General features: G+C 38.8%; 1 protein-coding gene across 7 annotated transcripts in view; it reads left to right on the top strand.

Annotated features, from left to right (window-relative positions):
* LOC149022131 (ARM repeat superfamily protein) overlaps window positions 1–27,768 on the top strand; it is a 61,594-nt gene that overhangs the window by 23,196 nt on the left and 10,630 nt on the right. For 5 of the 7 annotated variants that reach the window (XM_089150301.1, XM_089150300.1, XM_089150302.1 and 2 more), the window contains 22 exons: window positions 77–194; window positions 346–455; window positions 586–681; window positions 3,368–3,491; window positions 4,176–4,243; window positions 4,652–4,738; window positions 4,855–5,007; window positions 5,090–5,185; window positions 5,438–5,497; window positions 5,592–5,713; window positions 5,800–5,887; window positions 6,701–6,805; window positions 6,881–6,985; window positions 7,063–7,115; window positions 7,212–7,275; window positions 7,414–7,548; window positions 7,786–7,898; window positions 7,985–8,078; window positions 11,947–12,166; window positions 17,370–17,500; window positions 22,672–22,818; window positions 25,164–25,292. In XM_089150301.1, the coding sequence (XP_089006427.1) occupies window positions 77–194; window positions 346–455; window positions 586–681; window positions 3,368–3,491; window positions 4,176–4,243; window positions 4,652–4,738; window positions 4,855–5,007; window positions 5,090–5,185; window positions 5,438–5,497; window positions 5,592–5,713; window positions 5,800–5,887; window positions 6,701–6,805; window positions 6,881–6,985; window positions 7,063–7,115; window positions 7,212–7,275; window positions 7,414–7,548; window positions 7,786–7,898; window positions 7,985–8,078; window positions 11,947–12,166; window positions 17,370–17,500; window positions 22,672–22,818; window positions 25,164–25,292 (2,418 nt within the window). The remainder of the gene's footprint in view (window positions 1–76; window positions 195–345; window positions 456–585; window positions 682–3,367; window positions 3,492–4,175; window positions 4,244–4,651; window positions 4,739–4,854; window positions 5,008–5,089; window positions 5,186–5,437; window positions 5,498–5,591; window positions 5,714–5,799; window positions 5,888–6,700; window positions 6,806–6,880; window positions 6,986–7,062; window positions 7,116–7,211; window positions 7,276–7,413; window positions 7,549–7,785; window positions 7,899–7,984; window positions 8,079–11,946; window positions 12,167–17,369; window positions 17,501–22,671; window positions 22,819–25,163; window positions 25,293–27,768) is intronic. The other 2 variants (XM_089150304.1, XM_089150303.1) reach the window with 1 other exon arrangement.

Here is a 27,768-nt window from a genome sequence, read left to right as displayed (position 1 = left end):
ATTATTCTTGGCTTTAGAAAGAGAAGAAAAAATGAGGAGAAATCCTCTGATTACTGTTTGTTCTTGGACCATTCAGCCTAATTCGGGGTTGTCCTCAACACATCATCGAAGAGTTGCCTGCTCGTTTAGGGATCAGTGCCTCTTTCAAATTTTCCAGATATCACTTACATCATTGCGCCATCTTAAGAATGATGGTAACTTTTACTAATGATTTTTAGGTGGTTGAGTTTTTGGTCGTTAATTTTTTTTCTTCTTTCTTTTGCTAATTATCTATGCAATATTTCTGTTTCGATGGCCCTAACTTTTTTCTGTTGTTTTGTTTTCTCTGTCCATCTCTTGATGCAGTTGCAAGCAGGTTGCAGGAATTGGCACTCTCACTTTCACTCAAGTGCTTGTCTTATGACTTTGTTGGTACATCATTAGATGAAAGTTCTGAAGAGTTTGGCACTGTTCAGGTACATGTCAATGTTTCACTGTGAAAAGAATTTGCTGCTTGGTATAGTTTCATTATTGTTAATAGGGTAGAGCATGAAGTCTTTCATACAATTGGAAATTAAAGTAGTTGTCCTCTGGGTTTCCTGATAGATTCCCTCCTCTTGGAGGCCAGCCATAGAGGACAGTTCGACTTTGCAGATCTTTTTCGACTATTATGCAATTAATAAGCCCCCCCTCTCCAAGGAGGTAAGTTTATCTTATTCAAAATTTTACTACAGTAGAACTCTTCAATGGATCTTGGATGGTAGACATCTATTGTTTTCGCTAAACGATCTTAATAATTTACTTGAACATGACAAGGTAGTTTCCAACACCCCCCCCCCCCCCCCCCCCCCACCCCCGGTTTGATTATTTAAAGCACTGCTGGCTACTGAAACAGAATTTAGTAGAGAAGTGAATAGGGGAGAAGGAGAGAGTGGCTTTGCTGAGCTTGGTGGTGCCATATTAATTAGCAAAAGAAGGCTTAGTTGCCAACTTGCCATAATTTTGTCAGGACGATGAGGCGGACATAAGGTGGTTGAGGCGTTTGGGTGTACATCTGGTACACTCTTGTTCATCATAAATATACATAAATATATCATGTCTTGAATAATAAAATACTGACATTGGGTTTCCTGAAGTTATGAAACATTCCAAAAGACCACGTCTAGTAATTTACTAGGTCCTAAATAAATTATAAGTTGGTACTATTTACAGTTTGTAAATTAAAAAAAAAAGTAATTCATAATTTACCTGATTGTCACATGATAATAAAACCTGTCAGTGTTGGTGGGGTCCTCACTGTGAGTGTGATAGTTCCATGGTGTCATTGAGTGAGGAAATGGTAGAAGAAAAAAAAGACAGAAGGTTGTGAGGACCATGGTAGAAGATCTCGCTCTTGAGCGAGAACTCACCACCTTGAAAAACCAAGATCTCGACCATCTCGGCGAGATCTTGGTCGAGATATACAATTTTTTGGCGTCAACTTGGTGGCCCATCTCGGTGGATTTTAGGGTTCCAATTGGGTTGAAACTTGGTATTTAGCCTATTTAAGGCCTTTTGAACACATTGGTGGCCTTGGATTTGTCAGAGAACAACCCTATGTATGATTTCTAAGTCTACCCATAGTGTAAAACCGAAATGTTGTAGGATTAGGGAATGCAATGTTATACAACATGTAATATAGAACCTTTAAGGCATATACATGAAAAGCAAGTGTATCAAATGCATCAAGTAACCTAAATGTTATCAAAATTCCATCCATATGAGTATCACAATCTCAATTTTCAAGAATAGAATAATAAAATTATACAACCATTAGAAGTTCTATATAAGTCATTAAATCATAAGTTTATAAGACAAGTGGAGAATGATTTATCTTTCTTCGATGTTGTAGATGTGCTAAGAGTAGTTGCAAGTGAAAATTCAGTCGAAATCCACAAAAAAGGCAAAAATTGAGAGTTCTAGGGCGAGATATGGCGAGATAATAGTAAGATATGGCGAGATCTCGAGCGAGATGTCCCAACTCTCTGCTCTCGACCTCCATCTCATCTTGCCTATGTGAAAAAACGAGATATCTCGCGAGATCTCCCACCATGGTGAGGAGTCAAGCTTGCCAGTATCAACCTTTTGATTATGCAGAATGGTTGATTGAGAACTTCTGGTTGCTTGTGTGAGTGTGTGACGGTGCCTATTGGTGCTTCACAGAGTGAAAATTAGGAAAAAACAAAAAGAAAAAGAAAAAGAAAAAGAAAAAGAAAAAGAAAAGGTCGCCTGAATCAACCCTGACTGAGAAGAGAAGTGTTGGAGCGAGTTACGAGGGTTTTGGGTTTTTTGATGAGGGTTAGGCATCGTGTGTGGAAGAAGAAGTATTTTGCAATTTTTAGTGAAGTTATTTTTTTCCCTTGTTAATATGAGTTTATTTTTATATACCTTTGTACATTTCAATATAGTTTACCATCCAATTATTATGTTCAGATTATAATCTATTATACTAGTAAATCCCAGCCCCCGATTAAGAATCCTTAAAGAGTGCAGATGAAATCCTTAAAATTTTTTTTTACTAAAAAAAATATTATGTACAAAATGTAAAAAAAGTGGCTACTTTAGCGTCTAGGCGGTAATAAGGCGCACAAGGTGACAAAATGGAAAAAAATAGCACGTCAATTAAACAGTTCAAAACAAAACGGTTGAAAAACCGCTTTGGTGCGCCTAGGCGGACACTTTGACAACACTGCAATGAACTCTCAAAGGATTTCCTACTTTATGGAAGTCAACCTATAGGGTTTCCTACTTTATGGAAGTCATCCTATATGCACGAGCTTTGCAAACCTCTTTAGCATTGACTATTACATAAAGAAGACCCTGATACTAATCAGCCAAGACTCAAATACTGTTAGACATTGGTGCCACCAGATGCAACTAAACTACAGATTTCACTTATAAGAATAGCAACAGATCCTTCATTCTCTTAAAAGAAATTCCTCAGTGCTGTACTTATGGCTCTCTTATTAGAAGATTACTTGTTGTTTATCTACTTCATTCCAATGTTACTAGAGCCTCCAAATGCCTTGGTTTTTACAATGTATTCTTTTTAGTTACTACAATCTTCATTTTATTCCCTTTCTCTCTGTGAAACTCATTTTTGATTTGATAGTTGGAAAACTGTAATTATGTTAATTTCTAATAAGTTTGTGTTGGTGATTTATGATTTTCTTGCATGACGTGTTGCTTTTATTTATGTATTTTTCTTGATTGTTAAACTCTAATTATGTTCATTGTATTTATGTATGTTATTTGATTGCTGTTTATAGCTTTTCTTGAACTGAAACTGGGATGCTAGATTTTCTTCTTCTAAACTTCTGTCTTAGGAATTTGCTGTTTTTGCTTCCAGGCTTTGGAATGCTTAGTGAGACTGGCCTCTGTAAGGCGCTCCTTGTTTACGAATGATACGGAGCGTTCTAAATTTCTGGCACATCTAATGACTGGAACCAAAGAGATCTTGCAAACTGGAAAAGGTGATGTGTCATTCTGTGACACCATAATTGTTTGTAGTGTTTCGGTCTTCCAAATCCTTTATTTGAAGATATTGATTATAATTGTGTAATTTTACTATGCCTTTGAGCAATCAATGCTGTGTATGGTGTGAGAGACACTATTGAGGCAAACTTGCAGGAGTGGCATACTTGGCCACAAATTCTTATCTTTAGGTAGCAACCATTGATATGATCATGTGCACTAAATGACTTAATAGTATTTGTGCGACGATTTTTGTTCTTGTTCACTAGTATAAGGGAACTTGACTTGGAAAGGACCCCTTTCCCCAATATCTGGTCAATTGTTCCAATTTGCCTCTGGTTCTTGCTTAATCTGTTTGTCCCTTAGGTTAGATGAGTGGAATCTTATGCTAGGTGCATTTTTTAAGTTGTCCTTCAGGTGAATCTGCTCTCTCCATGTTGAACGGTCATGCATCCGTTTTCAGTGTTCAATGGCGTAGGCATAGCAGTGATTGTTTTCACTTTGTTTGATTACTAGATTCTTGAGAGTATACTGTTTGAGGTTGTTTAAAGGTCATCTGCTTGAATTATTACTTTATTTGCCATCTTTTCTAGAAAGCCTGCAATCACTCAATGGGTGATTAATGTAGTAGTTAAGGTACTGATTTAGTCCTCTGTTCATTGTTTGAATTTCAATGTTATCAGGCCTTGGTGATCATGATAATTACCATGAGTATTGTCGTCTTCTTGGTCGTTTTAAAGTGAATTATCAGGTAACTTTCTCCACATAATTAGGTGTTGAATTTATGTCCATCTATCCATGAGATTTTTTAGGGGTGTAAAACTTATAATGGGTTTAATTTTTTCTTTTTATGTCTCTTTTTTTTATGGCTGAATTGTCAAAACTTTTGGATGACTATTCTTTGTGGGGGAGGCATGGATTGTACTATTGTGTTTGGTGGAAGACCAGGAATATTGATTTGCATGTGCCTATCCGACAACTTAAATGTTGACCTGTTTTTCTTAGGGTTATTCTTGATTCATGTATGTTCATTCTGCAGTTTGTGGTATATGTTATTTAGTCTCAGTTAAGTTATTTAAAGTTGTAAAATTTTCATGTGTTGTACATTGTCACTGCTATTCCATGACTGCTTACTTTATGATTGGATGTTATACTACAGTTATCAGAACTGGTAAATGTGGAAGGCTATAGTGATTGGATACGTTTAGTTGCTGAGTTCACATCAAGGTCTTTGCAGTCCTGGCAGGTTAACTAGTACTTTGTACTTGTTAGTGATTCTGGAAGTGTAAAATTTTTGTCTTACAGACCCTGGTGAGAATTTTGTGGCATGCATAATAATTGATTACTTATGTCTTTTGTCAGTGGGCCAGCAGTAGTGTTTACTACCTTTTAGGGCTTTGGTCCAGATTGGTAACATCTGTGCCTTACCTGAAGGGGGACACTCCAAGTCTGCTAGATGAATTTGTGCCTAAAATAACCGAAGGGTTTATTGCATCAAGATTTGATTCTGTGCAGGTATGCTTGGTTGCTTGCAATTTATGGACTAAAATATTTGCTCCTCTTTAAACTAAAAATGTAACATCCAATATTCTCGCAGGCTGGATTTCCTGATGACCTCTCAGAGAATCCACTAGACAATGTTGAGCTTCTTCAGGATCAGCTGGACTGCTTTCCTTATCTTTGTAGATTTCAGGTTCTGACATTAGATTTAACTTGTTTTTCTTTTGTTGGTTTTTCCTCAATCTAAGACAGGGTATATTCCATTGTCCTGGTTGAGAAATATCTATTATTCACACATCCTAGGAATTTATATCTTGTTCTCAGAAAATTCTTAATGGTGCTAGTCCCTGTTTCTTCCCCACCCCCCCCCCCTCTCTCTCTCTCTCTCTCTCTCTCTCTCTCTCTTCTCTTTCAAAACTAACATTCTAGTTTGCTTGTGCTGCAGTATGAAAGCAGCAGTCTTTATATTATCAAAATTATGGAACCCATTTTGCAAACTTATACGGTATGTGGTGTTCCAAAAAAGTCACTATTTTTGTTTGTGTGTTGAAAATTGCTATGATTTTTACTTGTCTATTCATATATTGTTGTCCATATAGGAAAAAGCACGACTTCCAGTCAGTGCAGGTGACACTGAAATCCCCATAATTGAAGCAAAACTTGCATGGATAGTTCATATTATTGCTGCTATTCTTAAGATCAAACAGTGTACTGGCTATAGGCAAGTGATTCTGTCTCATTGGAGTACAGTGCATGACTCAACTTGGTTTCAATTTGTCATTTTGTTTGTTCGTTTCTTTCCTGCAGTGTTGATTCACAAGAAGTAATTGATGCAGAACTTGCAACACGCGTTTTGCAGTTAATAAATGTCACTGATAGTGGATTACACAGTAAGGTATAGCTGTGGGAAAGAACCTGTTTTATGTTATTTTTAAATTCTTGGCTTGAGTAGAAAATGTAGTGTTTAACAGGAGATTAGACTACCCATGTTTGATTCTCATTGTACGCATATCCTCATGTACTCCCAGTTGCTCTTTTTCGTTCTAGCTTGTTCTGTTGCGCAGAGAGTATGATTTGGCCCGTAGTGGTCACCACTTTAGGAAGGGCAAGGCTCCAAAAGGAAAATGTAGTCTTCTTTTTTGTTTTTTTTTGGAGGGGGGAGAGAGGGTCAATGTGACACCTGGACATCTAGGCATCACCGAAGCAAGCATCTGATCAGTGACGCACAGCTATCTTGTAGCCACTTTCTTTTTTGATTTCAAATTAAAGTTTCTCTTGTCTGGTTAGTTTTAAAACTCTGTTTCATAAATAGTGTGTGGCCAAGTGGTTTAGTGGTGCTTTTGATATGTTTGTAATTCTAGTAGATATATCAGCCAGGGTTTTATTTTTTGGGGGGTCAACCGCAATCTGAAGAAAAAAGAAGGTGGTGGGGGGGGTGGGTGGGTGGGTGGGGGTGTGACCAAATAAAACAAAATATAATCAAGTAGACAAACTTACACTAATCCTAGCAACATCCTGCAATAGCAGACTGGGGTCGTATAATGGGAGATTTAGGGGAGTATAATCTGTCAAATAGCCATAGTAGGAACTAGGAAGTGGTATCCTTAATAAAATGTGGCAGACAACTTTCTCTTATTTGGCCTTGGAGACAGTTCTCATTTCACTCTCTTTGACTTGTAATAATATCCCCTGTCCTGAGACTTTGCAGAGATATGATGAATTGAGCAAGCAAAGACTTGATCGTGCGATTCTTACATTCTTTCAAAACTTTAGAAAGTCTTATGTTGGTGATCAGGCTATGCATTCATCGAAGGTATGTAACTTCTTTTCTTTTGGGCAATTTAAAGTTATCCATTATGTTCCTTGATGATTGCTATTATTGCTGCAGCAGTTATATGCCCGCTTGTCTGAGCTTCTAGGACTTCATGATCATCTGTTATTGCTGAATGTCATCATTGGGAAAATTGCAACAAATCTAAAGTGCTACACAGAGGTGGTTGTTTAATTCTTGGTTTCCGGTTTTCCATTTACTTTTGCTGTCTTACTTAGGCAATAAATTCCTATGTGCAGAGTGAGGAGGTTATTGACCACACCTTAAGTCTGTTCTTGGAGCTGGCATCTGGGTTAGTCTATATCATAGATTTTACTACGGGATCAGATGTTATTTTACATACACAGTGGATGTTTTGCATTTTTTGAAATATTGTAATTTTGTGCAGATATATGACTGGCAAGCTTCTTCTGAAGTTGGATACTGTTAAAGTCATAATTGCGCATCACACTGTAATTACAGATATCTTATAACTTATTCATGCTTCATTTGTAATTTTTGGGTTTGTGTGTGTGTGCATGTAGTTTCTTGTTGGAACTTTTTTTCAAGGTAGGTATAGCAATTCATCAATCAACCTTCTATATTTTCAGAGGGAGCACTTTCCATTTCTTGAACAACCTAGATGCTCTCGCAGTAGGACGACCTTCTACTATACTATTGGTTGGTTGATCTTCATGGAAGATAGCCCAGTGAAGTTTAGATCCTCCATGGATCCTCTGCTGCAGGTATCATGTTTCCTTAGTTTGCTTTTGCTGCTTATGAATGAGCCAGCTTATATGCTTTTGAGTTTTGAGGGCAGCGTGTTTTCTTTTTTTCTCCCTTTTTTTGGGGGGGGGGGGGGAGGGGGGGATGGGTTTGGACTTCAATTCTCTGCAGTTGTGGCCTTGTGTATAGTTATGCAGTTCTCTTTAGTTTTCACAATCTGCTGCTCTAGTTATAATGTATAACTTCAACTTTCTTAGGTTTTCATTAGTTTGGAGTCGACGCCTGATGCTATGTTTCGCACTGACACTGTAAAATACGCACTGATTGGTTTGATGCGAGATCTTAGAGGGATTGCAATGGCCACAAACAGGTTTGTCGAAGTCTATTGTGGTAGTATGGTTGATTTGGCAATTCTCCAGTTAATTCTGAATGCATGCTTGTTACTCTTATCTCCAGTCGCAGAACATATGGCATGCTATTTGATTGGCTATATCCTGCACACATGCCTCTTGTCTTGAGGGGTGTCTCACTTTGGGCTGATACACCAGAGGTATGCCTCGGCAATTTCTTTCTCCTGGAGCTTATTTAGTACTTTTTCATCTGCCAATATTTTTTGTGCCTTTGCTGGTTGTACTCCTTTTTTTATTTTATTTTTAATAATAAAATAAATTTAGGCAATGTTTATTACGTTTAATGTTTTCAATGAGGATGATAATGGGTTGGGTGGGATAGAAAATGCCATGTTGATGTTGGATGAGACTTGTAATTGCTGGATGTGCCTTTCTGTATTTGGGTCTATGTTTTCATTGACGTTGCCTAATTTGTGGAAGAAATTCAACCCAAATTAGAAAGTGTCCGTGTCATAGTATGGCTGTGTGGATATGTTTGTGAAACATCAGCTTTCATTAAATATCTGCCATTGGTAGCTTCAGTGAGGCCTTAATTTTGTGGAAGGTTGAACCAAGGACCTCTGCCAGTGTGTCTAGTTTCAGATGTCAGTCCACATTAGTCAGGTGGCAAAAGAAACCAGTTTAGGGATGCAGGATTACCAACAAGGTGCATGAACATATGTTCTGTTTTTTTCTTCTTTTCTTTTGGGAGTTTTGTGGGGTGGGGGGGGGGGTTATACCATCAGAGGAGGATAATGATTGAATTTGGACTAGACAATTGATCCATGAAAACCTTGACCTTTAATTCCAGCAGTAAGCATTCTCAATTCATCCTGGAATTCGTGATATTACCCATAGTTTTCCTTGTAAAGTTCGTTCATTAGGCTGCTTTGCTTGCAATTTCCCCCCATTGTTGTTTATCAGCATTCTTTTTGTTTCAAGGTATCCTATTGTAATGTTAGAATTCTTGTGATGAAACTTGTGCAGCTTTAATGTCTGGGAAGAAAAATGAATTGAAACTTGCTGCGTGTTCTTTAATGCACCATCCTCCGATCATACCCCCTATGTCCACGTTCCCCTTCCTAACCCTTGCCTGTGCCTGGCCTTCCCCCTATCACCCCTCTTCTCTCACTTCTTGCTTCTTATCAACCTCCTCAATGGACCTCTTTTTCAGCACTGTGCCACCTCCAATCACTCTGGTCATAGAATGGTTTCCCCTTCATTTGGTCTTCCTTTGAGGATGGCTTCAAAGTTTCTTTTTGCCCTCCTTGCCAGCTTGATGATGAAACAATTCTTTGGGGGAAATTGATTGATTAACCACTTCCTTGAATCCCGTTGTGCTTTTCACATTCCCAGCTCTCCTTGTCTAAGCATGGAGAAACCATGGTCATATTGAAACCATTCTCCTGGAAATTGTCTCCATCTTGAAATTCTCTGATGTTGCTGACAATCATCATGTTCTTGAAGGAGGATCTCAGCAATTTGGAAAACAGCCTCTCTTCTTCCATAATTGGCATTGTTGAGCTTAGTTGAGTTGGATTGACCTAGTCACCATCCTGCTGGGGAGCACCCTTTCTGGGCTCTCTCTATTTCTGTATTTGGAAGGTCTTCAATTTATGAGGAAGAATTGGTTGACCTTTGCTCACATCTGTGTGGATGTTTCTACAGAATCATTGCTTCCCTCTCTGTCAAACTCAAAGGAGATGGCTACTTCGTTGAGCAACCAATTCAAAACAATTGGAAGCCTGCCAACGGTCACTTACTGCAAAATGTTTGCCCATGATCATCTCACTATGACCCTAAGGCTTATCCAAACTCCTAGTGAAGTTGCTAGTGGTCATTGTGCCTCTTTCAAAACTTTGTCATGCCACTGTTGTTCAAACCAATCATGAAGGTGAAACACAAGTCTGCAGCCCAAGATTCCCGTAATGTTCACTGCAGAACTGTTGGGAACTGTGAATTTCTTTGGAAGAACCTCAACCAGCTCTAGAGAACACAGAGGAACAAGGGAGTATCGGCTTGGTTTCTTGTAAGGGTTTGTTTGCTGGTTGTGGACCCAAAGCTCTATTACCTGTGCATCAAACTGATTTTCTGTATTTTCTTCTGACTTTGCCTCTGATGATGATCCCTGTTCTTCGAAGGAGGCCTCTGCTTGAAAAGACTTTGTAAAGCTGCATCACCTCTGCCTGTGCTCCCGACCAGATGACTTGTGTGTCTCAATCCTCTCAACCGCTGTTTTACCCCTTCCTTATACTATGATGGGTCCCTTACTATCTCCTCTTCGACTGTCTCCCACTTCGTTGGTGACCTTATTGGGCCTCACTCATGCTGTGGCTTTTTAGGCCTGAGCCTTAAACTCGTGCCCTTTCAATGGGATACTTGTTGGCCTATCATTTCTGTCCCTTTGTGACCTACCAGACTTGGGTTCTAACCCTTCCCTTGTTCTTTTCTCTTCTGTTCCTTATCTCTTCCCTTCGTGTTTTCTGCTTCCGGCCGATACTTTAGTATCCTTCTTCACCCTATAATGGACCCTATATCATGTTTTCCATGCCTTTGCACTGTGAAGTTCTAGTCATTATTTAAGGAAATCAGTGATCTTGCCCCTGCTGATGAACAGCATGAAAATGTAAGATCTTATTATTACATGAATATTAGCAGTCCTATTTATTTGTACTTCCATTGTAATTCACAGCTCATCTGCCTCAGTCTGTAGTTAAGTAAAATCCCGTCTTCTAGAGTCCATGTATAGCATATCATGTGTATGATTACTTCTATAGCTGAAAACCCAAGTCGATTCGCATTCCCTTGAGAGAAACTCCTATGATGTAACATACATGCTGCCCAATAACATGAGTACTGTACCAGCCTCACTTAATGGTAGACTGGTTAAGAATTGAAAATAAATTGTAATTTACTAACCTGGTTTTCTCCTCCTTATTTCCTTGTTCCGTTCTTCTCCCTCTCTCCTTCCTCTGCTCCATGCCCATGAATTCTTCTCATGTCGCTAGTTGGTGCATCCTGCCACACGTGCATCCCCCAACCAAGATAAAAGAAAACCTTCGTTGTCCCCTCCCTCCCCCTTCCTTTAGTGATGAAATTAATTATTCATCGTTTTCTTTTTCTTTTCTTTTTTTGTAAGAATATAAAATGGTTAAGAAGCGAAAATAGAAAATTCCGCTTAGAAATGGTTGAAATCCCAAGAAAACAAGAAACAAATCTTAGCACCAAGATAAGAAGAGATTTCATGATCCGTTTAACCTACAAACCCATGATTTTGTTTGAATTCCCTCTGAATCTCTGTGGACATTTTTATGTGGTTCTTCAAATTGAGAAAGGATATGGTTTCCCAAGATGCTTCTGCTGGGGGTTGATCCGTGAAGATTCCAAGCCCAGAACTCCGCCCCTCCCAGGGAAGACCAGATTATCATTGTAAACTGCGTGGTCTCCCCCTAAAGTTCTGAATTTTGTTTGTGGCTTGTCAAGAAGATGGCGCAGCCTGTCAGGGATGCCCTTTGCACATAATATGACTTTGATAAAATGTAGTCATATTTGACAAGCAAAAAGAATACTTACTCTGTTCAAGTTGCCTATTAGGCACTTTAAAAAACATTTTAAGTGTGGATGTATTAGTAACTTAGGCTATATAGGCATCAACATAGGAGGAAATGATGGGAATGATGCTAGTATGGCTTACAGGCTGTGGCCTTTGACCAGATGTGGACATTTGAGAATTAGTAATATATAAGTAGTTATATATTAGTATGGTGAGTGCTGAAGTATAGTGAGTTTTGATGCAATTAGTATGGTGAGTTTTGATGCAATATATAACAATAGTGCTGAAGGACCTCGTGAATAATTAGTTATTAACAGTAGGGTTGCTCATACGGGTCTAAAAGTTTCCTTTGGTCTAGATGAGAATTCTTAAGTAATATTCAGATAATATTACTTCAATTGTTCTGTCTGATGTAGTCATGTTGAATTTCTATTTCATAAGCTCACCTTCTCTCTCTCTATTAATAAATGTCACAGGTTACAACCCCTCTATTAAAATTTATGGCGGAGTTTGTGCTTAACAAAGCTCAACGTTTAACATTTGATTCCTCATCTCCTAATGGCATACTTCTCTTCCGAGAAGTGAGCAAGTTAATTGTTGCATATGGAACAAGGGTTCTATCTTTTCCCAATACTGCTGACATTTATGCTTTCAAGTACAAGGGAATATGGATTTGTTTATCTATTCTCTCAAGAGGTATGTCTTTATATCCATGAGTGGAATGCTATTGCTTATGTTGCAAATGTAACTTGTGTTATTTTTCTTTTATGTGGTTTATGCATCTGCGTATCAAGACCTGTATGGGGCACTATTGTTTGCACTGGTACTTTTTTTTGTCTATTGCTTGCTTAGGTATTTAATACTCATCTTACATGCTGTATTGTCAGATAGGATATCTGACCTCATGATGCTCTTCATTGCTAAATGCATTAACTTCTTTCTTTGTCATGGAGTTGAGTTGTTCTTTCTTGACCAAGGCAGGTTTGAACAATAAGTTCCTCTGGCCAACAGGAATTTGGGATTTGCATTTTTGTCTGGTGAATTGGGTATTGCGTTTCATTTATAAGTGATTGGGAATATAGGATTTGATGTTCTGGAGAAAGAAGTTACAAAGGCTTATGTATGACTAGCTGTATTCAAGGATGTGGGCAAAGTTTTGAGGATATTAGTGAAGGTTTATAGAGTCTAAGGGTGGTTTATCTATTGGGGTACGAATAGGGCATCATTAAAGTATTTATTTAAATTGAAATAAAGTAGCAAAGAGGTGAAGTGATAAATCTGAGACAGATTCTTCTGGATGTGATACTAGCGAGAAGCAATAAAACCACACAACATTCATGAAGGTATTGAATTTCACGCCCTCGGAGAGAATCGAATCACATGCCTGAGTTCTTTTTAAAAGTCTAATCGCACATGTGCTAAAGTTTAAGATAACCAAGGACTCAATAACTCACTCAAAACAAATTCTAATCAAAAGAAAACTCCTAAAAGATAAGAACCCTCCTAAAAGATAGGAACCCTCGTTGTAAAAGATCCTTGTCTTATCCACATCTTAACCAACTCGTATGCAACTAAAATTGGACTTCCTAACTGACTGAAACTCTTTAGAAAATGAAGATAGAATTCTGAAAATAATATCCAACCACAAAATTAAGCTAAAGTAACCAAAATACACCTCCTAGAGGGTTCGGCCTGCTTGCTCGGGTGGGCCTTGGGGCCTACTCTATGGTTCAGCCAGGGTGGTCACTGTGTTCATATCACCCAATCCTCTCGGACCCTCTCTCTCTCTCTCTCTCTCTCTCTCTCTCTCTGTCCCTCTTCCTTGCAGCAACAGAAATCAGAAAACATAAAATTGGGGGGGGGGGGGGGGGAAGAAAACTAAAAGAAGAAAGAAAAAGGAAAAGAAAGAAAGAAAAGAGAAATAAAGAATCAAGTTGCCTAAGATCTTCAGATTCTTGAACTGTTTCCCCTCCAAAGTTTTGCCTAATTTTTCCCTTACTACAAAATTCAACCCATATCCCTGATAAGATCCCTTCTGTAACCCAGTTTCTTTATTTTCCTCTCAATTTCGATCTACCCATAGGATCCCATAAGATTATTGGGATTATTTGTTGGAAGATTGTTTGCGGATACTTAACTAGTTAATTCTAGTGAATCTTTCCAAGAAACCCTAACACTAGAACTAGATTCACATCAATTGGTATCAAATCTGTAGTTGTCGACAATCTCTAGAAGTCTTAAGTCTATGGATGAGCTAGGCATTAATAGGCAGTTGGAGCAAATTCTGAAGGCCCAAACAAGAGATATTCACACAAATGATAGAGATGAATATGAGGATGACCAATCTAGAACATGCCAGAAGTGAAGATCCCATGGAAACACCCCCACCTAGACCCAACTCACAAGTCTATGTGTAATGTGCCCCATGGAGAAGTAGCAAGTTGTGCAAGAAGGTACATGATCTAGAACCCTATCACCCTATGCAGTCTAGATAAAGAAATGACCACATTAGAGAGTCAAGGTATGAAAACCCTATTTCAGATCGTTATGAGAATGATGATGGGCAACAAAATAGGCCACCAGCAGCACAACCCTTATTTCAGTGGAGGCCAAGAACAGAGAAGAGGTGTAGACCACCATAAGGTAAAGTTAGAACTGCAGGAGTTCAACTGAGCCACAGGTTTTCTATGACTGGAGGGCAGCCCTAGATGATTACTTTGATTGGTGTGGTCTCTTGAGGATAAGAAAATGTGGCTAGCCAGAACCAAACTTGTTGGAGCCACCAGAGATTGGTGGAGTATGATGGAGAGAGAACTCTACTACAAAGGCAGAGAACCCACTACATGGCACCAGATTTGCAGCGAGCTTACAGAAATTTACCTTCTAGTACACTAGAAAGGTAGGCTTTAGGAGATGTCTATTGCTGATTACATTCAGCAGTTTGATTCCCTAACTTCCAGAAAAAGCATCAGAGAAAGCAAGCTTTGGATGATGATGACCTGGTTCAGACTTGGTCTGAAATCTGAGATCCAGTTAGCCTTGGTAATCACTAACATAGCATATCTGAGAGACCTATTCAATAAGGCTCCCCATGTAGAGTCCCTTTTGGTGCAAATGTAGCAGGGCAGGAGACCCACCTGTCGTCAAACCCCACAGTCCCACTATAGCTGTGACACCCAAGGTAGCAAATCCTGTTAAAAAAGAAAATCGTGGGCCAGTCTTCACCAACAACCCTGCCAAGTGTTTCTACTGTCATGAAAGAGGTCATTGTGCCAGAAAGTGTCTTAAGAGAATAGGACTTGCTTTCCTAGAAGTACCCTAGTCAGACCCCAGCTTTTGAAGAGACCCATGATTGTCCACCACTAGAGTTTGAGGACGAGTACAATGCAAATAAGATAGATCCAGAAGCCCATCTCAATCTGGTCTCTAAAATCCTGATGACTACTACTGAAGAGGAAGAGGAAATCTATCTTCCCCACAAGACTTAGACCAGGAGGACTCATTGCACTAGCCGTCGTGGAGAGTGGTAGTAGCATCAATGCAGTGTCAGAGTGTTTCATGCAGAAGGCAGAACTCCAACCAGAGAAGCATCCTAAACCCTACAAGGTAGCATTACTCAATGATTCTAGGTTGGATGTCGTTACTAGGTGCCTTATTCTAGTTGCTCTACACTCCCTTAATGAAATCTGTTGTGATGCCATCTCATCCCATGAAGACAATTGACATCATCCTGGGAAGGCCTTGGCTTTATGATAAGGACGTGACTTTCCCTTGCCAAGAGAACAAGTGCATCTTTGAGCATGTAGGGCACACAATCATACTCCAACCCCTTAATTTAGATGAAGATGCCAAGAAGAAACAAGCCATGCACACTAGCCAGTAGAGTCCTAATCAGACCTAATCAGTCACGATGACCTAGTTCAGCAGAGCTTCTCAGAGGCCTAGTGTGAAGGCAGTGCTAGCAGCATCTGGAGTCCTAGCAGCAATCAACCATTCATCGGGGATGAATGTCTTCAAGAGGGGGATAACTGATGTGACCACGAGTCTTATCCTTGGCCGAAACCCTAAGTGGGCCCACTTGATAGCTCCAAGAAATCTCCCTAGGCTGGCTGAACCCCTTGGGGTTATTTTGGTCATTTTCAACCCCATTTTATTGCTGGAATTAATTCCAGACTTAGTCCTAGAGTCCAATTTGGTTGTTACTTGTTGAGGTAGTAATTAGTAGTTTACTGTCCTAAGGAGTTCTTTTTCATGTGAACTTCCTTAGATGGAGTCTTAAGTTAGTTAATCTTTTATTTTCTGCATGTGTCTTTTAGGACCTTTAGATGTTTAGGTTCTATTTCAAGAGTCAAGATTATGTGGTGGGATCTTAATTTATAAAGGAATCCCACTTAGAGTCTAGTTCTCTTAGTAGGCTATAAACAACATGTGGAATTTTGGTCATCTCGGTACTGACCAAAATTTCAAACATCTCGATACTAACCAAAATTTCAGAATCCTTTTTTTTCAGATGTTGACCTTAAGTTCTAATGGGGTTTTCAGGTAATCGTTGCTTGGTACTGGTGTCCTGCATATTTTGAGGCCAATAAACACACTGAGATTGTTATTTTTGCCTAAAAGCTAACCCAAAGTAGTTTTTTTGATCGGCACATGCTAGGTTGTATACGGGCGAAATTGGAAGTGTGGAAAATGAATTTTAACCAATGTAAATATGGATATGATGCAAGAGAACACTAAGATCTTCATTAAAATGCAAAAAAAAGACAACAACTAAAATTCAATATACAAGTAGTCAAGTACAAGTGTAGAAGTCAGTGTTGAGTGGTACATGATTAAAACAATATTAAGTGTATAACATAACAGTATATAAATGAACTACTAATTTACAATACACATCACATATGAGCAACCGAACAATAGCTGTTGTGCCATTGTGGCTCCTTCTTTTCAACCCTGTAAGCATGCCTCTATGAACTATTGACATACACAGCCCATGTCATCGAACCCCTGTAATGCTCCGTGTAGTCAAAAACTGCCCTTTTGTACTTAGCATCATCCTCAAAAAAAGGCATCCCATCTTAAAGAAAGTGCCATTGGAGTACGGACTGCCGTCAAATTTCAGTGAGATTTTGGATATGTTGCCAAAATCAAACTTCTCTATATTTCGTTTCAATGTACCGAAACACTGAAATATATCCGCAAAATTTAATACCTTGCTGAATACATGGTAAACTAACATGATCTAAGGGATCAAATGAACCTACTGGTTTTCATTTGGCTTGTTTGAAATTTTTTTGAAGTCGAGGATGTGAATCTTTCTTTGAGTGGTCAGTGTTGCAAAATTGGTTTTCCAGTGGCTAAAATATTGCTGTTGGTACTACATGGTGTATCCGTCACCAGTCAAGCCAGGAAGCAAGTGTATATTCATTATTACCATCACACATTGATCTTTGTTGTGGTCCAGAACTTCATCTCTGTAAGTCGTTTCACTAAAATAAGGTTTTGCACTGTAAACCCAAGATAATCTGTAAAGCTTCCACTTATTAAGAAAATAAGTTTAAAAGGTATGTTTGGGGGCTCAATTCCTTTGTAGGATTTCGATCATGTAGGTTTGGCTTGAGCCATGGAGTCAATTGCCATGCATGTTCAGGGACTCTCTTATGTGGACAAACATAGATCTAGTATCATTCACCCTGTTTGTAGGCTGTAGCTCCTTTTCCCTTTTCTATTGGTGGCATTCATTTTAGCCTTTGTAATTGTGTATTGTATCTTACTGTTCTTTATGATATATACATGAGCTTTTCCCTTTATTATGCTTACTTTGTTGTTTACTTGTTTGAATTGTTTCACGTAGCACTTTATACTGCTCTTCTTAGTACATCCCGCTTTTATATGACAGCACTAGCCGGAAACTATTGCAACTTTGGCGTTTTTGAACTTTATGGTGATAGAGCACTTGCTGATGCACTTGATATTGCCCTAAAGATGATACTTTCAATTCCACTGGCAGATATACTAGCATATCGGAAGGTATGACATTCTTAGCAAGTTGTTTGTATATATTTTATCAGTTTTAAACTGGAATAATGTTTTGATTTGTTCATGGAAATGGTTTCAGTATTATAACATATGCTTGGTGCTGAAGGCTTCTGCACAAGCAGAGTCCCAGGGGCAAGTCTCCTATGCAGTCTTAACTTGGCAATTTTTGCTAAGAGGCTGTTTGGATGCCTTGACCTCTGGCTACAATTGTGATCCACCTACCATTGTGCCAAGACCAGTCCCTAGTATTTTAAAACTAGGAAATAAAAATTAAATAAATATATATTTCTAAACATATTTTGCCTTAGAATAGTCTTACTTGGTGAAGTTCCCAGCTCCTTCACATTATCTTAGTCCTTCTCTTATTGTTAATACTTGTAGCAGCACAAAAACTGCTTATGTGGATAAATGAAGAGCAGAAGAAAAGGATGAAATCAATTGTGAAAATTTAATCCATAGCTCAAAATATGGTAGACTACACTTGTACACTTATGACCAAATTTGACCGAAATAGGAATTTTGACCTTGCAAAAGGCTGAAATTTCGAAGTTCCAGTCGAAATTTCGGTGAAACTGGATTTTTTTTTTTTTTTGGAAATTGGAACTTCAATTTCAGGCCTGATATGGACTCAAAATGATTTGGATTCTTGCATACTACCTATTTCAAGCATAATAAACACTATGGAACTACTAGTGTACCAAAAAATCATTGAAAATGTAACATCCAAATATATACTACATATGAGAAGAAGCGAGAATGTTACCAATTACAAGTCTACTCTACTCCAAGTCTCCCTCTTCCGTTTGCACCTCATACAAATTACAATACAAGTCCCATGATGTTTGCCCCATATAGTTGTCGACATAGTTGGTAACTGCAGCTTTGTACGTGACCTCATCCATATGCCTAAGATTTCTTGATGGTGGGAAGTTCTGAATCTCTGGATAAGGAATAGGCTCAACTGCATATGGAAAGGCTGGTGGTGGCTGTGGTATAGAGTGGAAGATTTGCTCAACAAATGAAGGAGCACCCTGGTTGTTAGCATAAGGTCCATACGGACAATAAGGTTCCAGTGGCTGACACTGCTGGTGAGAGTGGGAGGGACACCATAAGCTTCATAACCATAAGGCTCCACTAGTGGCTAACCCTTAAATTTTTTTTTTGTTTTTTAATTTAATATTTAAATATATTTTAAATTATTTAAATATATATTAAATATAGTAAAAATAGATAATTAACAGAAAAAAATTGATTCAACACCAATATGGTGTCTCAAGTCTCGCATACATTAATTTGAAGCTTATACATCTACTATACATATACATTTTTAGCAATATACATAATTTACAAAGTAATTTTTAATAACAGAAAAATAAAAAAAATAGTAGGAAGAGTCAAAAATGAATTTTGACACTACAAATTCATAGATCATCACTTTAAAGTAAACATACTTAAATTTAGAAGCAATCCAAGAAGATTTAAGGCACAAACAAAACAAAAACAAAAGATTTGAGAAAATCCACAAATGGAGGAGCAAGTCTAGTGTTTGAATGAAATGGAGTTGTAGAAATTAGGTGAAAAGAGGGATGAAAGCAAGAGAAATAAAAAAAAGTTCAAAATAGGGTCGAAATATAAGAGGCGATATCGCTTGATTTGGGTCGAAATGACGATATGTCTAAATATCGATCGAAAATGGTGATTTTTATAATTGTGTAGGTGTTGTTTCGGTATCGACCAAAATATCTTGTCGTATCGACCGAAATAACGGTCGATACGACACGATATAATACATTTCGTGTTCCTACTACTGTATTTCGTTTCGATCTATGATTTTGCTGACATTTCGATTGAAATTTCGACAATTTCGGTCAAATTTTCTTCCATGCTTATGACATCCTTACTATATGAAATACAAAATAGTAATTACAAAGAAATTGTACTTCGTATCAGTATAAGTATGGATTATACAAACTTTGCAACCATAATTAATTATTTAGAATTCAAAACCTAATACCCCTACCAACTGGACATGGGAAAAGACTAATTCTTGAATGCTTATTATAGACATCATCGGTGTGCAGCTTCAATCAACCACCCCAAAAAGGGTGGATGAAACATTTATTAGTGAGATTAGTTTACTTGTCACAGCATTCTATATAAATGTCATCCTATTTTATTGTGTATTGTCTGCTGAATGAAGACTGGGTTGCTACCCATGTGGAAGTGATTTAAGCCATATCAATTCAACTACATTGATCATCACAAAACATACTTTAGTCCTTGCAATAGGAAAACCCATTTCCTGAATAAGTGATTTCAGCCATATCGATTCAACTGCAATGTGAGCCACAGTACCAGCCTTAGTTGGAAGGTCAGACACATATTTCCTTTAAAGGGGGATTCATCCTTCTCTTGCAATGAATAATCTAAACACCAAGCAAATACTTAAGAATCCCAAAGTCTTGCATTGAAGAATTCTTGTAAAGTGGATTTTCACCTGTAACCAAGTGCATTGATAACTGATATAATGTCATCCATGGTAAGAAATCTCACTCTCGACACCCATGTCGCCCCCTCAAGAAAGCGATCAAATGGCCTTGTTGAAGAGCTTGATCAAATGGCCTTGTTTGATCTTCGTTTCTTGATATAGATGTGTTAAACCTTGCTGCAAGTGATGATCCAGTGTCAATCCGCAAAAAAATTGGCAAAAAAGGGCTTTGGAGTGGTTTCGGTGAGTTCAGAGGCAAGAGACAGCGAGACTTGCTTGACAGGGTGGATTTTAGGTGGCTGGCTGAACCAAGAGTGCCTAAAAAATTGACCCTCTCGAGATCTTGATCCACCCAGTCACTTAAAATACAACCTTCCAAGTCTCCCTTCCCACCCCCCCCCCCCCAAAAAAAAAAAAAAAAAAAAAAAGAAATGAAAGGAAGAATGGAAACAAGGAAAGTAATATGACATCTAAACTAAGTCCAGGTGGTGTCATTATTTCATTTAGCCTGTTTATTTGTTCCTTGGCAGCAGTAATATTGAATATTTTATGTCTTCTCGGCCTTCCCTTCTGTTTCAGCTCACCCCTTATTTTCCTAGCTCCTATTCAGCCCCTATCGGCTCCTTCTCTCTGACTGCGGTTTAGTCGCCTATTATCTCCTGTATTTCGATGATTGCAGGTGATAGTAATTATGGAAAAGCTGGGGGCTCTTCCAATAGTGAGACCCTCTCCTTCGCTTTGGAGCCTCAGGAGAAGCAATCATTCCATCAGAGGGTGTCAAAACCTGGATGAAGATTTTATCGCTGAGCTCGAGTCCTCTAGAATGAAGAAGAAGAAAATCGGAGAAGCTAGTTTTTATAGTCCTAGCTTAGGTTTCAGCCTTTATGCCTACAACTACTTTGCTCATAGTTTTTGCTTTTGCATGAGTCCTGTTGGCTAAGGTAGGGCTTTGCACTCCTCTCTGGGTATAATCTTTCTGATGTAACCCAGGTTCTGGGCTGCTCATCGTAATCCTCTCAAATTGAACCAGCTATCAAATGAACGATTCCTGGGAAGTTTATTTCGAATTCTGGTAACCCACGGGTTATGGAATTGAGAGAAATAGTTTATGGGATGGAGTTGGGAAGGTTAGGGTGTTGGGATAGAATTGGGGAAAGTTTAGGGTCTTAACAAATTGGGGTAGGGCTGCCCAACGATGCCCAAGGTGGGATGGGATTGATGAAATTAAGTTTTCATTCAGATAGATGGGATGGATTTCAAATGGATTAAGGTTTTAACAATTTAAGAAAAGGACTGGCAAAGGTTTGAGTTTTAAGAAAAACTAAATGGGAAGGGTTTGGGAGGCTTGTGGTTAGGGGGAAAGGGATAGGGAAGCTTGCAGCTGGTCTTGGAATGATTTTTAAAGCTTTCTTGGATCAAACTTGATGGATCTCGGCTTCTCTCTTTGCTTTCTTGTTTTTCTTTCTTCTTCGTCTTTTTTTATTTATTTTCCTCCTCTCTTTCGTTTTTTCTTTCTTCTTCTTCTTCTTTTTTTTTTTAAATTAATTAATTAATTTTTCCTAAGCTGCTGCAAGATTAAGAAAGGGGGAATGGAGGGAAGGTGGGAGGAGAAGAAAGAGGGAGAGAAGAAAGAGGGAGGGGAGGTTTTCTGCTGCTGCAAGGGAAAGAGAGGGGTGGGGTTGGTTGTGCAAGGGTTGGAGGAAGGGATGGGAGTAGGGAAAGGGCTGGGGTTTCGCTTACTTGTTATTAAGAGTGGATTGGTTGACTCTAAGCTTTCTGTGGTTGCTATCACAAGGAAGATGAAGAAGCAGCTGCTTGAACATTCTCAACTGTGGAGATGTCTCTTGGAACCCATGACTCCAATTCCTTCAATGCTCAATTTTTTTTTCATCCAGTCTAATTTTCATACAAGGTGTGGGGGCCTTTATATAGCCTCTTAGAAAGAAGAAAATACACTTAGACTTAGACTCCAACTAACAAACTTGGACTCTAATTAGGGAATCTCATTATAACTTAAAAACTCAACGACTAACAACTTGGAGAAAGGGGTCTTCTAAGGACCACAAAAATAACCAGAATAGAATATGAATTATCTAGAAGGAATCTTACTTTAAAATTGATTCCAACTGGGACTCCCACTCATAAAATTGACTTTTTAATAACTTGACCATGACATAATCAACTTAAAATTAAAAGTAGATCCTGACTCCTGGCAACAAAGGAAACTAAGTGGACCCTTGAGAGCAAAATACCCTTAGGTAGGTTCGGCCAGCCCTTTGGTGTACCAACTGGGCTTGGTTCCGGGGCCAACATTTGCTGGTTTTTGGAGGGGGCTGGGCCTGGTTACATCACTTTCCCCTCACCCTTCTTTCTCTTTTGGTTAATGAAATATTTATTCATACACAAAAAAAGGATTGACATCCAAACCTTTCTCTCTTGAGTTTTAATGTGTTGTTTTTTAGTCATTGTTTTCTCATATGAGGTTGTGCTTTTGTGCGTTGTTCGTTTCAGTTGATTATTATCTGTTATTTCTAGTGGGGGGAAATGGATAAGCTTGGAATCTTAAAAACGTTTCTCATAAATTGATACATTTGAGTCTTCCCTAACACCATATTTAATATATTTCTACAGTCTCAAAGACAATTTTTACATTTCCCCTTTCTTTTTTTTCCAGTTGTCTAAAGCATACTTCGCATTCCAAGAGGTTCTGTTCAACAACCATATTACTTTCGTTTTGAGGCTTGATACAAGTACATTCATGCACATTGTTTTGTCTCTTGAATCTGGTCTCAAAGGCCTAGATTCCAATATTTCTTCGCAGGTATGTGTTTTTCTAGCATATTGGTCTATATTTTAGTCTTTTGACTAACATCTACTTTCTATCTTCCTCTCTTGATTTATTTATGTGCTTTTGTTTCCCCAACATTTCAAGCAGACTAGTTCCAATTTCTTTGTTCCTTCTTATGATGGGTCTAAACAAGTTCATGTAATGTTATTCCATGTTTTTATTTTTTATTTTTTAATGTCCGAGGACATGCTTTTCTTTTATAACCACCTTTATCTGTATTCAAACTTTCATTAACCACTTAGGAGTTGGGATATGTTTAAAAGTGAAAGATACTACTCATACTATGATTGCTCTCTTCTTCTTCTTCTTCTTCTTCTTCTTTTTTTTTTTTTTTTTTTTTTTTTTTTTTTTTTTGTTTGTGGTGACTTGATATGGACTCTTATGAGCACTGTTGTGGTTGTCTCATTAAAGTTTGCTTAGGATTTTGAACTAAGAGCAGTAGACCTTTAGAGCTGAAATGTGAAAAGTATAAAAAAAGAGAATTCTCTAAAATTTGAGCCTTTATCAATGAGGACAGTTGCATCTGTGTGAGTTTTTCATTTTTTTCTTTTATGGTTTTTTTTTTTTTGGGGGGGGGGGGGGGGATGTTGGTAGTGTACTTGATTTTCTCATAAGATTAAGGTCACAGTATGGTCATTAAGAAAATTACATTCACTACAGGGGTCATGCAGTGAAATGCTGGATATTGAATTTGACTAAGGTGGTGTTATACAAGCATCACATAAACAGTTAGGTTGATATCCTGAAAACTCAATGTGCCCACTGGGAAGTGTTAAATTGTGAACTGTAAGCTCCTATTTGAAACATTGTGACAATATCCTCATGTGGTGTGTCAACTTGCTTCTACCTCGGAACAATATTGAGGGTAGATAAGGTATTTGGACTGCATTACAGTATCAAGATAGTGGAGGTATTTAAAATTGTGCTGTTCATCCCTGCACCCTAGCTGGCTGCTGTCTCCAACTCAAATCTTTGTTGTTCACTGTCTAGTTTCTCATTTTCAAAGTCTCCACAGTTTCTTATTTTTTATTTTTCCTTATAATAAAGTTCTTGAATAAGGATCTGTTTTCTTCTTAGAATTTGGAAGGCCGCCCTTTTCCATGCTTAGCAATTCGTTATTGACCTCTAGCTTTCTAGGTCTGAATTAAAATCAATCGGAGAAAGTCTTGAGGTTATCAATGAAATATGGGCTAGAGATTTGAATGTTCTCAAAGAGTCAAATGTAAATGGCTAAGACTGACTTGGTCCTAGAGATTTGAATGTTCTCAAATGTAAATGGCTATGACTGACTTGGTCCTCTCATTCTTCTGGAAATTCTGCCACCCCATTTGTCTGACTAGAAATTTTGACATTTGAATCTCTTTAATGAAGTGGCTGTGCAGTGACTAGATAAGCATGGTAAGCTTTGAAAACCAAAGGTCCAGACTGTTCTGTCTCTTTGGTTATTATCTAAGTCACTAGGATATTTGTGGTCTTGATTTTTAAAGTAAGGTGTTGATACAAAATAGGTTTTTATATTCAGCTGCACAGCAGGCTGCCATGCGGTCTCCAGGATTGTGCCATGTGTGCAATAACGAATCCAACAGTTGGGAATGAAAAAGCAGGGTATATGTGTGAATATTAAAATTTTATATTACATTCTAGGGCTTTTCATATTTACAATTTCAGGTCCCTGGCTGCTTCAATCACAGGGTTTCCCTAGGGTTCATGGATCACAGCAAAACAAAGATTCCCCAGCGTTGGATTTAGGGTTTCTAGGGTTTTTGGAAGCATGTCTAGATCTTATCGGGTTGAGGACTCCCTACTACCCAAAGCTTATGAATATTTGTACAACCGTCCTATATAACTTTCTTTTAAGCTTTAAAAGAATCCGTTGGTCACCGCATTCTGGCACAGCTCTCTAGTTCATCCAGTCCACTTTAAATCTTTGTGAAACATTATATTCTGTGTTTTCTTTAATTATGGTTGACCCTAGATGCATAAAATATTTACTTTTGTGGTATCTAAAATAGTCATGGCAATTTTATAAAAGTAAATTGTAGCAGAAGTTTTCTAATTAGTTCTATATTAATGTTCTCCCCTAAAGCGCCCCCCCCCCACTAAAAATAAATAAAATCTACTTCTCATTCAAGCCACTTCTTTCAAAAGACATAATTTTGGTTTCTTGGTGCATAACAATGTCCTGTTCAGATTTTTCAATTGTCTTCCTTCAAGTTCTCTTTTACTGTCCCCATGGGATCTGCTTAGAGTGATTTATTTAATTGGACAATATGGGGTACTAAGTGTATGCTTATGACAACTTTGTTTATTCATGGCAGTGTGCATCTTGTGTGGATAGTTTGGCCACCTTCTATTTCAACAACATTACAGTTGGGGAGGCACCTACATCACCAGCTGCTGTTAGTCTTGCCCAGCATATTGTTGAATGCCCCAGATTGTTTCCAGAAGTATGTTTGAGATTTTTTATTTGCTTTTTTACCTGTCAGTCGACTATGCTAATGATATCTCAATGATTTCATATAATATTTCATGTGCTTCATGTTATATCATTTTCATGGAATACTTCGAGTTGCAATCACTTTTTATGTTATTATGACGTGGTAAATACTGCTTTTGCTTTTGGCTAGTTTCATTTATATATTGGATTCAAGGCTCTGACAATGGCAGACCTAAACCAACCAGCAACAGTAGTTATAAGAAAAGGAAACGGAGGATGAAACTAGAGAGAGGGGAGTAAAAGCCACTACCTATTGGAGCAAATAGCTAGATCATCCAATTGGTACTGATATGTTTTTATTTATAAACTACAAAAGAAATACAGGTATACATTTGTTGTTTGTTTTATATGCACATATAAGATATAACTGCCTAATAAACAAAGATATTCTGGAAGAACCCGTGGTACTCTGTAAGCCACCCCTCATGTTGGACTGTAAATATCACCAATGTGCAGCTTGGGACAGCCTTGTTGAAACACACTTTCTAGAAGGCCTTCACAGAATAAATTGCAAAGCTAACTTCTTGGAGTGGGAATCACCTTCATCACAATATCTCACACAAGATATTATTAAAAAATAATAATAATAAAATAAAAAAAACTTAGTTTTTTCCTGAAGAGCAGGACCACTGGCAAAGTGGCAATGCTACGGGCTTGATTATCACAGTTAATATCAATCGGTTTCTTAGAAAACCAAGCTCTTGGAGGGAATGCTTTAACCTTATCAATTCAGTTGCCATATGAGAGCCACAGTTCTATTCTTAGCTTCTGTGCTAGACCTTGCCGGCCACCACAACCAGGACAGGGCAGAGAAAAGCAGAGGAAACAGACGCGACCAAGGACCGGGCAAGGAGCCAGAAACCGACACCAAAGGAGGCCGCCACAGGAGAAAAAGGCCCAACCAACCAAACGGCCCAGAAAAGCGAGAGGGGAGACAGACAAAAAGCGGAGGAGGCAACACAACCGAGGAAACGAACCACCAACAACGCAACAACAAGAAGCAAGGCCACCCAACAAGGGGCGCGAGCACAGAAAGAGCACCCGAACAGCAAAGAAGGACCGGGAAGCAGCGACCGGCGAGCAACAACCAACCAAAAAACGACAAAGGAAGGGCGAACACAGCAAAAGAAACACAAACAGAGAACAAACAGGGAACAGACCAGAAAACCCAGAAGCCAAGACAAACAGAGAGACAAGAGAAAAGCACGAGAACGAGCGAAGGGGGGAAACGAGGGACCCAGAGGGCGAAGGGGGGGCGAACGGCAACCGGGGGGCACCGGGAGGGAGCACCAAAAAGGACGGGAACAACCAGAAAAGCAAAAGGGGGGGAGGAAGGAAAAAAAAAGGAAGGTTGAGGGAACAAAAGGGTGAGGAGCAAAAAAAGGAGGGGAAGGGTAAAAGAATTGGGGAGGGAGGAGGCGAGGAAAACGGAACGGGGAAAGCAGGGGCGGGCCGCTTTTCCGCTTCAGGGAAGCGAGGGGGGGGGGGGGGTTTGGGGAGGGGGGGGGCCACGATTGCGGGTGGGGAGGGCTGGGGGCAGGGGTGGGGGGGGGGGGCGCGGGGGTGGGTGGGGCGGGCGGGGGGCTAGGGTTGTCATGGGGATGAGGGAGAGGGCCTGGGAAGTCTACAGCGGGTGGGGGAAGGGGGGACTTCTAGGTTGTGCAGGGTAGGAGGAAGAAGGAAGAATAGAAAAAGGGGGGCAGGGGTTAGGGAGGGGATTTACTCACTTGTTCGCCGAAAATTCTTGAAGGATGTTTGCTTGAACTGTTGATTGGTTGCTGCAGAGTTGCTGGACTGTTTGCTGGATCGCAGGAAAGAGGGAGAGAATTGAGAGAACTGAATAACCAAAAGGTCCTGCCCGTATAGGACCCTGCTGCACATTCCTTGACTGCAATATCAACAATTTTTATTCATCTAGACTTAAGGAATAAGAATTACAATGGGCAATGAGGCAGGCTTAGTTATAACCTTTACAAGAAAGAACTTAACTCAAATTGGGAGAGACTATCTTGACTCAAAGACTTAGAGGCCAACTTAACTAGGGTTTCCTTTATAAGTTGGGATACCTTTTTACAACTAGTTAACAATCATAGTTGTCAAAGTGGCAAGGCGACCAAGCGAAAGGGGCTCCGCCTAGGCAAGTAAGCGGCAATAAGGTGACCAAAATGGTTGGTCAAAAATTTTCAATATAACTACTTTTAAAGAACTTTTCAATACAAGTACTTTCTATAACAAGCTAAACAAATATTCAATAGTCACATTCATCCCAAAAGAACAAGCATTCAAGAATCATAATTATGAAAAATTATTCAAAAAAAGAACACAAACATAAGTTCATCTTATCAAACCATGGTTGTCAAAGCGTTCACCTAGGCATTTATTGATTCATTGATTCTTGATGTTGAGTATGGCTTATGCTTCACATT

This window comes from Hakea prostrata, chromosome 3 (genome assembly GCF_041222555.1).
Source record: "Hakea prostrata isolate BN-2017 chromosome 3, UWA_Hpros_2, whole genome shotgun sequence".
In the NCBI taxonomy this organism is placed as follows: domain Eukaryota; kingdom Viridiplantae; phylum Streptophyta; class Magnoliopsida; order Proteales; family Proteaceae; genus Hakea; species Hakea prostrata.
This window is presented reverse-complemented; position numbering and strand designations above follow the sequence as displayed.